This window comes from Pithys albifrons, chromosome 1, assembly GCF_047495875.1.
Source record: "Pithys albifrons albifrons isolate INPA30051 chromosome 1, PitAlb_v1, whole genome shotgun sequence".
Classification (NCBI taxonomy): domain Eukaryota; kingdom Metazoa; phylum Chordata; class Aves; order Passeriformes; family Thamnophilidae; genus Pithys; species Pithys albifrons.
The window spans coordinates 26,230,277-26,242,987 of NC_092458.1; the positions used below are offsets into that span (position 1 = coordinate 26,230,277).

At 36.7% G+C, this 12,711-nt stretch overlaps 1 protein-coding gene across 5 annotated transcripts in view; it reads right to left on the minus strand.

Moving 5' to 3' along the window:
- HERC2 (HECT and RLD domain containing E3 ubiquitin protein ligase 2) overlaps positions 1–12,711 on the minus strand; it is a 115,879-nt gene that overhangs the window by 22,041 nt on the left and 81,127 nt on the right. For all 5 annotated transcript variants that reach the window (XM_071547878.1, XM_071547865.1, XM_071547856.1 and 2 more), the window contains exons 61-76: positions 12,266–12,443; positions 11,770–11,851; positions 11,516–11,687; positions 9,879–10,023; positions 8,971–9,196; positions 8,032–8,203; positions 7,296–7,482; positions 6,408–6,548; positions 6,073–6,264; positions 4,651–4,804; positions 3,849–3,956; positions 2,631–2,762; positions 1,934–2,092; positions 1,725–1,843; positions 1,237–1,362; positions 144–299 (exon numbers count right to left, since the gene is read on the minus strand). In XM_071547878.1, the coding sequence (XP_071403979.1) occupies positions 144–299; positions 1,237–1,362; positions 1,725–1,843; positions 1,934–2,092; positions 2,631–2,762; positions 3,849–3,956; positions 4,651–4,804; positions 6,073–6,264; positions 6,408–6,548; positions 7,296–7,482; positions 8,032–8,203; positions 8,971–9,196; positions 9,879–10,023; positions 11,516–11,687; positions 11,770–11,851; positions 12,266–12,443 (2,449 nt within the window). The remainder of the gene's footprint in view (positions 1–143; positions 300–1,236; positions 1,363–1,724; positions 1,844–1,933; positions 2,093–2,630; positions 2,763–3,848; positions 3,957–4,650; positions 4,805–6,072; positions 6,265–6,407; positions 6,549–7,295; positions 7,483–8,031; positions 8,204–8,970; positions 9,197–9,878; positions 10,024–11,515; positions 11,688–11,769; positions 11,852–12,265; positions 12,444–12,711) is intronic.

A 12,711-nucleotide genomic window follows, 5' to 3' on the forward strand; every position in this document is an offset into this window, starting at 1 on the left:
TAAGTATTTTGTATTAAACAACATTATTCAAATTCTCAGTTAATCCTATCATGGTTGGCATAAAATACTCCAATCTCAGTATATCTTACTACATGAAACACTTTCCTATGTTCCATTAACCATTTAAAGTATTCCCGCAGTACCTCATCAAGGAAAAGGCGAGGTAATGGTGTTCTTTTATCAAGAGCCACAGCAACCCTGGATGCCATACAGTATCTCCTGAACCAGGCCCATTTGTGCGTCTCTGCACAGCAAGGGAGAGTGTCCAGCTCCAGATCACAAGCCAGAGCCACAAGCACCTGCAGACAATCAAAAATCATTTTAGAGATGGATTGAAAAAGCGGAATAACAATTAATATGCATTTTGTATAGTTGAATAGCACATAGACCAGTAGGATCTGAACATGGTCTCAAAGACATGTAAAGTACAAGGAACACTAAGGGTCATCTTCATTACCCTCATTGATGGGGCCACACCAAGTTACCCACACTACGTCATATGGTTAGCTAGCTAATTTCCTCTTCCAACCCAGAAATTTTCATAATCTGTGAAAAACACTCCTAGATTAATCAACTTTTCCATATCAAATACCATGTACTGAACTTTTCACCTTCCACTTCTAAACAAAGTCTCCTTTCTACAATTAAATGATGATTTAATTGATTTTCAACTAGATTCAATTTCAAAGCAATGTTACTGATGAAAATTGTGATGAATGGATTAAGTCTTCCTTGTATAAACTTCCAAGAGTTTCTTTTTGTTACAATAGGTGAGCCCTCTTTAGTTTCACTGTTTCTGCATGGGAGGCTTCTTCAGCTTTCGTTCTTCTTGCTCTTCTCTAGACTTCCTCAAGTTGTTTATTTTTACTTTGAAGCACAGGATGCAAAAGAGAATAGCCTTCCACTTAAGACATTCTCATTTGTTCCAATTGCATGTAAGTAAAACTTTCAAGGTATTTAACTGACTACCTAAACAGAGATATACAACATTCCTATTAGGACAACTCAGAAATCACTTACTGAAAAGTGCAGCCTACTGTACTTCTAAGATGTTTTTCTGACCTACCGACCTGTGCTTAGCCAGGTTTATTTGTATATTTGATTCTCCTTTTAGAAGTAGTATTCTGGTTTTGTCAGAAAACATTCTTGATATAGGACCAGGTAAGCTTACCACATCTTATTTTAAAAAATCCCACAATTATTCTAATGAATTCTTTACCGATTGTATTTCATTACCTTAAAGAAAGGACTGTGAAGCAATTGTTTGCCACCTCTCACAATGGGGTCTTCATAGTCAAACTGTCGCTGCAAAGCTTCTGGAAGACCTTTAACCAAAGCAGCTAAAGCACTCCCTGTGAAACTCTAGAGACACCACAGAACTAGAGTCAGTCTTACTGTATGCATTACAGAAAGTATATTATTTAAAAGATTGTGACAAAGCACAAGTAACTTCTTAAATTACAGGTAGCTGTGTGAACTATCATTTACATCCATTTCTTAACACAAACGTATTTCTACCACCTTTCGGCAATTCCAAAAGCACATTTATACAGTGGAATTAGCCATGTTTTTTTCTAAAATAAAGTACCTTTACAGACTTGCAGCCGTGTGAAAGAAGACTTTATTTGCCCATTTCCTATTTTGCCTTTAGTAGCAAAAAAGTTGTACATTTAATGCTGTACATATATCTCAATGTGAAAAATTGAGCATCACTGCCTACTTACCAAAGCTCGTGTTTCTCCCTCGTTATCCCCCAAAATCCGGTTGATGTTAATGGACTGGCCAAACTCTGTTGTGAGCAGTTTCCGTAGTCTCTGCAAGGCCCACATTCTGTGGCCAGCAGCTAGGGAAGAACAAAATGATTGTTTAAGTAATTGCATTCTTCATGTGCTCAACTGCAAACAAACAGACTTAATTTTAAGACTGTACCTACCTAAGGCACTCAGTTGAGCACAAGCTGCAAGAGAAGCTGCCAAGCGAGGAACTATACTCCTATTGGAAGCAAAATTTAAGCGAAAATCCAACAAACATGTAACCAAATCCATTGAGGGACATGAAAGAATGCATCGATCTGAGAGAAGGTCTTTAGGGCCTGCAAGAAACAAAAGACAACAACAACAACAAAAAGGTGAGGAAAGTTTGTCCTCAGACTTAAATAAGAAGACAATATAGGCAGGATTTAGCTGACCAAATACAGCACCTGAGTTGATCTATTCCACCTCCCTCTGAAGGGATTGGAAGAAAGATGCACTTTCATTACCTAATTCACCTGATTTCAAAACAGATGCACTGAAAAAAATAAAGGCATTTGAGATGAATTATGCCCAAAAAAATCCTCTCTTCACCGATGAAAAGGCAAACTAGAGTGATTACAAAACATTTTTTATCTCTTCCCTATGTACAAGTGCACCTACAAAACATTTTTTATCTCTTCCCTATGTACAAGTGCACCTTCTCAGGACTTAGTTGAAAATGTTTTTTAAGTATGAATGAAAATGTTTTCTTAGTGTAAAGATAAATGAACTACTGAACTTTGTCAAGTAAATATCATGCAAAAAATGCAACTGTAAAAAACAGACCAGAAAAGCTCCTTGTTTACCCTTCTGTAAATGTCATATGTGACACCTTACCTGCAGCTGGCATGATGGGGTAAACAGTGAATCGCCATCCCCATCCATTCACAGACCCGTCACTGATGAACTTCCACTTCAACTCATCCCCAGGAATTCGCAATTCACTAGACCAATCTGACCACTCACGACCTGTTACAGTAAGGAATATGAACATATTCATCCATACTGTCTGAGCCAATATGCAAGCCATTCATCAACAGCAATTTCCCTCTGTGGTTATGTATTATAAACATCACATAAATGCATTAAAAATATATGTAAATCACATAAAAATAACTATCAAGATGTTACATGAACAAAACTTAAGTCTTTAACATTTCAATTAGCACTGCTAGAAGATAGCCTCAGTACTTTTATTACCACATTCAAGAGGCATTATGAGAGCTTACCAAAATCCATCTTTTAATTATATTTCATATTACAAAAATACATAACATATACATTTAATTAAGCTTTACAGCTTCCAACCAGAAAGATAATCAGAAATATCTCAATAATGAAACACATGCATCTGAAACAGTCTGGGGAAAAACAGGTCAACAGTAAAAGCTCACATCATGACTGTCCACATGTTATGCACAGGCAGTAACTACTGAAACCCTTGCACATCACGTAGCGTATGTGTAGGCTTAACATAAAATTTGATGAGATTAAAAATATTCCTCTAAAATCTACTACAAATTAATAGTGCTTAAAAATTAAATCTGACATAATAAGAATTAAGATGTGAAGAATTCATGTAGTGTCACATACCTAAGGCCAGAGTAGAAAACAAAGGGAGAACACCAAGCTATTATTTTGACAGCAGAAGAGCATTTGTATTGACTGTACAAAAGCTCTCTCAAAGTACTATTTGAAAAACAAAAAAGCTAGTGAAAGAGGAATCCTTTTCCAAATATGTTCCAATTTGTTAAAATACAATTTGATTATACAGAAATTCACACATGTTGGCAGGGGTGTTAAACACTGGTGTTTTACAGGACAGCATAACATGCTTTTCTGAGAGATTCTCTATAATCAAAGATGCAAGATCAGTCTTTGTGTTTAGATCACACAAAAGTTTTAGTTTAAAAGAGAACATCAATTTACATAGCTTTTCATGTTTTTTACTGGCATCTCCCTCACAAGAAGTCAGTCACATGCAGTGGTACATTTCATTCAGAATTCAACAGTAAGCCACACAAAACATTTTTGAAAAGCACTGGTTCTCATAACCTGATCGGACGGAAACAATTCTGTTGACACCGTCCATTATAGTGAGTGGGTCATGGCGCCGCTCTGTAGAACACTGGCGATCAAATTCTACCCTCAGTCCCTCAGCACCTGAATAGCAACACAGAATTCACAGATTTCTACAGAGAAATCAATACCACAAACAGATGCAGTGTTGTAGAAATCCACATGAAATCAAACAGTTGTTTGGAAGCCATAGCGCTCATTAATAACTTCCTTTGGTTTAATGACATTATTTGTACATGATTTCTTCTCTTTGCAAGGCTTAAATCACAGCAAGTTCATGTGAGTAGAAGCTAGCAGGCAAAAGACCATATTCGAACACTCAAAACTGAAGTTGCAAAAGACAAAAAAATGACTACAGTGAAGACAAACAGCTCTCTGTTGTCTCTAACTTTTGGTAATTACTAGGTAAACTGACTGAATGAGGGAAAAATTAAATAAGAAGACAGTGTTAATACAAAAATATATTTCCCATGCACAAGACTAGAAATTACGTGTTCAATTACTGACCCTAAAAAAGATTCAGTCTTTCTCTGTTGCGTAAAAAACAGCAATGATGCACAAGTGCAATCCCAGCCAGTGAAACCAAACCCACACATTTCATAGGAAAGAGATGTCCATGCAGTATGCAAGTGCTTCAAGAAACACTTTTTTATAGCAACAGGATACATAACATGGCGTTAGAAGTTCGATATATATTTTTGCAAGCTAAGGAACAATTTCATGAATTCAGGCTTAAAAATAAGCAGATCTTAGCAACGTAACTCTAAGAACTCTGTACCTGGTATTTTAACTGTGCCACTAGAAGAGGTATCATCAGTGTATGGATGGCTGCTTTCTACCACAACTGGTTGTGAAGAGAGGCGGCCACTTTGTGAATCAGTCGCTACATCTTCTAGTTCAGTAACACAAAGCTCCAACAACATATCAGCAACCTAAGAAAAGAAAAATATACACTTTTCAAACAGAATGTTTGGTTAGTCCCAGAAATCTAAGCCAACTACCATTCTTCCCAAACTTAAAAAAAATAACGTTTTTTCTGAATTCTGATTCATAAACCATCATATTAATTCAAAAATACTCTTTTTGGTAGTGTTAAAACTAGAAAAACTCCTAAAACTAAAAGCCAGATAACGTCAGTTTTCAGTAATGTCAACATATAGTTGTTTATCCTTACAGAAAAAGCCAGCTATTAAATCTAAGCCCTAAAGCACAGACCAAGACATTAATGAAAGGTATAAATATTTAACCAGTGCAAATCTCTGTTTAGGGAGAAAATTCCAATAGTACTAATTTTAAAAGAGCAGTTTCAAATAAAAATTCTGACTGCAAAACACAAAACCCCTATGCAAATACAAAGTTGTTCAGCTACTCACTATTAATGCTGGAAAAAACCCCATAACTAATGTATAAGTGTACATATAGCATGTATGTAATTGGACTGGGGAAACTACATCTCAAAGCCAACATAAATACATACAGCTAATCATTGGAAATGGACATTAACAGTTTTAGAAATCTTAGAAATGTGTTGCTACTCATTAGGGAAAAACTACTACTTGAAGGGTAGAGCTACAAGAATTATTAAACAACTTTCATTCATTACTGTACACAGATGTTCAGTAAATAATTTATGATTTTAACATTCTATTTGTCAGCTGCACAAAAAACACACACACCCCCATGGACACTTTGTAAATAGCTACAAAGTTCAACGCGTCAAATATAAATCTTAACAATTAAGAAGAATTATTTTAATGTTAACAATACATCAACAGCATTTTTAGCTAGCAGTAATGATTGTATCAATCTGAGAAATAAACTCGGATGCAAAACAAAACCACCGTGGAAGGTTTTAATGAAACATTCTACAGATCCAGCAAACAGGGCTTGGTTAATCCACTTTCATTCCAATAACCACAGCCAATACATAAATATGTTAACTAAGCTTCTATTTTAATACCTAATTGCAGCATGACAAATTGAGAAATTAATCTATTACTGACATCTGTAGCACGTGCATATATTCATGTAATAGTTCTATTAAAATTATAAAAGCACACATGCATTTAAGTTCAACTGAAATTTTCATGTTTATTTAAGATTTTCAGTGTGTTGAACTGTACTTCTGATAAAAGAAAATATTCTAGTAAGCTACTAATAGAAAGGACATGGTTAAAATGCAACAGAAATAAAGCCTGACCTGTGGGTAAGCTGTGCCCATGCCAGACAGCACAGCTGAAAGAACATCTCTTCCCTTTTCACCTGCTCGGTTGGACACAGCAAGCTTTAACAGGTCAACCATGACTCGTGTGTCATCTGGTACCAGAAGACTCGTAAACTCATCCAAGTACTGCGGTTCTGGGCCAGATACCTTACTTTGACTTTCTACATCCTACAAAACAAAGAATAAACATCTCTCTGTCTTCAGATAGATTTTTAAAAATGCAGTAATTTACAGAATAACTTTTAGAGCATAACTGCTTGATAAAAGCAAGGTAAGGACTTAAGTTTTAAGGAAGGCATTGACAACATTACCTCTTTGGTTTTTGTCATGGTTTCTGCAATGATACTGGCAGCTCCGGGATCATCTGTGACTGGAATGAAAGGACGGGAAGAGGCAGCAGCAGCTGAGGGAGTTACAGCAGACGGTGTCACAGCATCTTCCGAAGGAACAACCTAGCCAAAACAAATAATAACTAATAAAAGTTTCAGCAATACACTGTGAAACCTTTAAGAGTTTGATTATTTATTAGAAGGGCTAGTGTACAAAGACAGCAGCAATCTAAAAACAGCCATAAGTTCAAAACCAGTAGATTCACTGCCTGTATTTTTAGCCTCCATTTTAACCTCCTAGGACACAAAAACAGCCAACACCCCTCAATGCCAGCTGCTACAAAAACATACCATAAAATATCAGTGCCTGCATAAAAGTCTACAAAGTACAAGACGAGCCCTAACAATACATGTCCAAATTCATAGTTTGTTAAAGCAAAAGGTCTCTTCTTTTAGTAGCAAGCTTTTTCTTTTTTTCTGTTTCTGTTAGCAGTTCAAAATCAACAGAGTAGTTCATTTAGGGCCTCATGTCTACATTAATTGATCTAAGTTTATAATTACATTTCATTCAATAATGATCAAATATCCTGTTATTCTTGACATTTTTTAATATCACTTTTGTAAAATTCATTCGGTATCTCCAAAATATTACTACAAACCATCACAATTTCACTCACAATGCTTTCTGAAAGCTCAAAACTGGTTTCATACTAAAATCTTGGATTTTCCAAATCTGACACACACACACAGAGAACCCTGAAATTAACGCATGAAAGATTTTTTTATTCTCTGCTATTAGCAAACTATTTGAGAGAATATTTTTCAGCTTTACAGTTAAAAGATGATGTGAAAAATAATTTGACACTTTACCTCCCCTCTCCTGTCCTGCCATGGGTTTGGGCTCAGCCTCTCTTCTATATCTCCTACAAGCATGCATTCATCTCCATTTGCAGGGCTTCCTGCAGAAGTAGCATCTGATGGAGGGGCTGGCGATGAAGAGGGACATTCTACTGGTGCAATCATACTTGCAGGCATCAATGCTCCAACAACTGCATCCCTGAAATCATTTAGAACAGATTAACATAAACCCTACTATACTCCCTTGCTGAACTTGAAAAATTACATTAGTTTGTCTTAATAAAATAAGATAAGGTTTCCAAGCTATAGAACTTACAGAGTAGTTTATTGCTAGTCTCATTTGGGCCTGATGATTAAATATTGTGTTTTAAGGCCACTATTTTAACCCGAGTTTCTCTTCATAAATTTTAACACAAATAGTCTGTTCTGTACTAACAAGGGCAGCGTGAAGTTTTACTGTTCTTTCCACCCTGACCCTGACTACTTCCTCCATATCATCTATCATGATTAGCTTACACTGCTGCCACATTATTTACTTAAACGTTCTTAAAGAAACAGGGTTTTTCCCCAGACAATTTAAACTTTTGTAAACATAACAGCATAAAGATAACATCAACATGAAAAAAAACTTAAAGGAAGCTTAGGCCCATCCTGAGGAATCCAAACTTGTACCTGATTCAAGAGACCCTAATAAATGGTAAGCCATCCCCTTTTGCTCTGCAACAGACCAGAATGTTTCCATGCCTACCTGGCATACATGATTTGCAATGCCATCAGTATGTGAGATAACGCCTGCTGTTTGGCAACATTCCCATCAAGTGACAGCAGAATCTTAGCAAGGGAAGGGCGATTAGGCTTGGAACTGTTTGCCCCACTGATTTTGTTACTGGCAGCAGAAGAATCTGCATCTGAAGGAACACCTGGAGGGTAGGGAGAAGAGAAGGCAACCATTTTTTAATGGTGTAATACATAAATAGAATTGATTTATCTAAATCATAAAGATGACTGTAAGACTAACTCTGCAGTGGATTCTTAAACTGCAGTGCCTGCAGTTACAATAATAAAATCAATATTGAGGCTTTGCAGCAAGAGCTTGTGTAAAACAGTATTTGACTTTGTTACTTATGAAGAAGATTAACATAATATACATAGAAATATTTTGGTGATCAGCACCTAAAGCAATTTTTACTTACAGAAACATTCTCAAATAACAAGAATATTTATTAGGTACAGATTGCCTTGGCCATGAAAAAGCTTAATTAGTAAAATGTTTGGCGCTTTCATATACAACACAAAACATTGCTGTTTTGACTCCCTAATTCTTAAGTTGCTTACCATAGAAATGAGAGGTAACATGTAAGAAGATGAGTATTACAGTAGCATTCATCTATCATTACTACCAGAAAGACAAAGTCTCTAGGGTCTTTGAGAAAGCCTGTTGCATTTTGATTTACTGAACAACAATAAAAGTTAAAACCAACATGACTTCTGAGCCAGCTCTTAACAAGTTCCACTTCCAGGAAGAGGTTTTGTTTGGGTTTTTTTAGAGGTGTATTTTGTTGGTTTGTGATTTTATTTTTTTAAGACAATCTTCTTCTTGCACTCTTCTGTCACCGATTAATCACGCAAAAAACAAACGCTCCAATAGCATTAAAAGAAAAAACAACATAAGGCAAAAAATACCAACCAAGATAAGAAGCACCTAAAGGGTCCCTCGCTGTCTGGAAAAGTACTGGTTCATGAACAGATGGTGTAGCCACATCCACCGTTGTCCATGCTACACTGTGGGAAGATCCACAAGCAACTCGAGTGATTTTCTGGCCTTCCAAGCCCTGGACAAGAGTGGGTTTTCTGTTGACTGTGGTAGTTCCATTGCCTTGTTGCCCATGGTCATTGTCACCCCAAGCGTAAACCTGCCAATAAACATTGCCACATATTACTTAGCTTCACTGCTTATCTCATTTAAGTGTTTCCTTAAAAATTCCTACAAAGGAATGTTAGCGATTTGTACTGTTACTCGAGGACACGTAGAGAACCTACTGCCATGACTCTCCCTCTCGACGTTAAATAATGCTGGCATTACCATGCATTAAAAGAAAAAAAGCCAAAGCAACACTTTACCATATGATTCATAAATTATTTTCAATTCATAAATGATCGGTTGATACATAAATTATTCAGTGTTCACAGTGAACATTAAGTTAGAAGAATTAATTGATTAGTAATTACACTGGTAATCCCAACCAGTACTATGATAATGCTGAATCACAGCAGAAACATCTGGCCAGAATATTATGACTGCTTCTGCATTTCCAGAGCAATAAGGAGGAAAACGATAATGAGATAATAGGAGGAAAGCATTACAACAGCTACTATGACAAAAAAATATCTAAACTCCAATACTAACATGACAGCTAACATATTTTAAATTACAATCATGTTTATATTTATGCAGGACTGTATAAAGCAAATAAATACCATTAGAAATTTTTACTTCACTTAATCAGCACCAACACCATTACACTTTTCTTCACCAACAGTTTATTCCTTTCTGGATCAAGAAAAGGGGGAAAAGGAGGGTGACACATAACATACCTGTCCAGTGTCAGTAACTGCTAGACAGTGCAGTGCACCTACAGCCACATGCACAATCTTTTTACCCCTCAGTCCTTCCACAACCTGTGGCTTTCGTACATGTACGTCGGTGCCATGGCCAAGCCTGAAGTAGTCGCCCTTACCCCTGCAACAGTGAATGTAACATTCAGAAACAACTACACTGTTTAGACATTCCTCTGTCAATGCAGCTTCCCAAATGAAGATATGTCATTTATCAATGCAGTAAATACTAACAGTAATGAGCAAAAAAAAAAAAAACCCTGAGATTTCATTCATTGTGTTTTTAGTAACCATTCACTCAGTTCTGTCCCTCATCACCAGCAACACCAATTTTCCTCAAGAAAGGTTATGTTATTCTGGAGCTAAACATGATATAGCATACTGCTATCTGCCTAAAGTTATAACCCAGAACTTGTGATTTTTTTTCCCTCAAACCATTACCAATTCAAGAAGAATAATAGTTTAGAAGCAACTCAGCCATTCCAAAGCAAAGACACATTCAGCTAAAACAGAGCCCAAAATATCTCCTTGTAGACCCACACCATGAAACACTTGTAGGGTTTTGACTAGATGTAAGTGTTAAGACAAACTGAAACAAAGAAGGAATGAAAAAGAATTTTGCAAAGAGTTAAAGACTTCTTAAATACTGCCAAATTTCCTCCTGCTTCCTGTGTCACTTCAAAACAAAAAAAAAAAAAAACTTGAGGGAGAGCCAGAAAGAAAGACAGTTTCCTATGACCACTTTGAGGAACAACATCTCTGCTAAAAACTTTTCTCTCCTTTAACCAAAGTAGTAACTTAGAAAAATACAAGTTGTCTAGATTTCTTCTCATATCATTAAGCAACTGGTGGCAAATAACAAAACAAAAATGACTGGTTTAAATCTACTCAGGTTTGATAAACACCAGAGGGGGCAGTCTCATTACACAAGGATGGGGTAAGACCTTGATCTGGTTACAGGTCTGAAGTTGATGTCCCATGCAGTATGCTCTCCGATTTTACAGAAGGGCTTAAATTTCAAAAAGCCAGATTTGTGTCCAAAACAAAGCAGAAACAAACAGGCAAATAGAAGAAAAATGAAAATGTGTCTGAATAATTTTGTGATCATCTCCTACCAATTCTTGCTTCAAGGCACGATTACTGACAACTCAGTGGCCTTCTGAGCAGCAACAAGCTCCACAGAGACCCTGTGTTTCCAAGGAAGCTCTTCCCAACTGCTCTGAACTTACTTTCTTACTCTCCTGAATGCTTACTCTCAGTTTCTGCTGTAGCTGTAGGCTACATACTCCACTATGGTTCTCAGGTTCTCTTTTTCCCCACTCCACTCCAAAGTCTTGAACTGACATGTTCCATTGTGACCAAGAGAGAGAATGTCTTCCCCCTCCTCCACTAATTTCCTAAGACCCAGGCATTCTAAGAGAATACAACACACAACTAAGCACACCACAAGACAGTGTTAGAGTAATTAAACAGATACAACTTGTCTGGAAGAGCTGCCAATTTAAAAGTGACAGCACACAGGGCACAAATGGAGTTAAGACAATACTTGAATAGTAGCAAATACAGCTCATACTTAGCAGTTGCTTTGTCAGTACTTTCTGGCAAATGCAACATACCATGTCCATACCACTCCTGATTTTGTCAGTGCCAATGAGAACTGTGCACCACACTCAATCTGACAAACGCCTTGGCCATTCAGTCTTTCAATGTTCTGTGGAATGTTGCATCCTTCACTTCCTCCTCGGCCCAGTTTTCCAAAATCACCATCACCCCAGGAAAACACAAAACCTAAGAAACACCAAATTTCAGGTCAAACAATGATCACAGTATTTCTATGTGCTAGAAAGCTTTTGGAATAAGATACTCCTACCTTCATCTGTCAAAGCAAGAGTCTGAGCATCTCTACTTCCACAAGCAACCTGAATGACTCGGTGGCCAAGGAGCACTTTAACCTACAAAACAGGAGTAAGAAAGAAGTTTCAAAGAAACTGTCTTGTAAAACCTTACAAATGTTTACAAGGTCTTATGACTAATCTTGTTCATTGTGTCTAACCTGATCAAAGAACTCGTCAAGCAATGCTCAGTCAGAATAAATCGCTACAGTGGGTTCCAGCAACTTGTCATGGTAGATGCAGGACATGAGTGCTGAAAACAGCACTAGTAATTTTATATAATTTCCCAAGAAAGAGACTGTATCTCTTTTGCCTTCCTGAAATAGCTTTACTGTTATTAGAGGTAGGTATACCAAAATCTAATTTAGATCACTCCAAAACAATGTCCTCATACTATTTTAATATTTTTAGCTTTATATTATCATTTATTAAACACATTTGCATTTCATCAGAGACAAGAAACATTTATTTTACCATCTTAGGCTTCAGCTGTGTGGTATTATCTCCATGCCCCAGTCTCCCATACTCTCCAAGACCCCATGTATATAGTTCACCACTAGAGGTAATAGCAGCACTGTGGGAACTGCCACAGGCAATATCACGGATGCGTTTGGTTTTCAGTGCTTCTATCAGCCTGGGTTTATCACAGTTCCTAGAGAAAATGAACAACAGATTCATTGTGGTAATTATGAAACAGTTGCACAACATACTCCAACCTTCATAACCCAAAGAATTTTGCGTGATAACTAGAAGCAATCTCAAGATAAAATAAGATGGAACACTATGATTCCAAGATGTACTCAAGATCTAAAGTTTATGCTATTTTAACATACTTCAAAGTTTATTTCAATATTTTATGTACATTCTGCAAAACTCAGGTGACTGCAAAAGTCAAAATACCAAAGTGATGAATCAGCTAA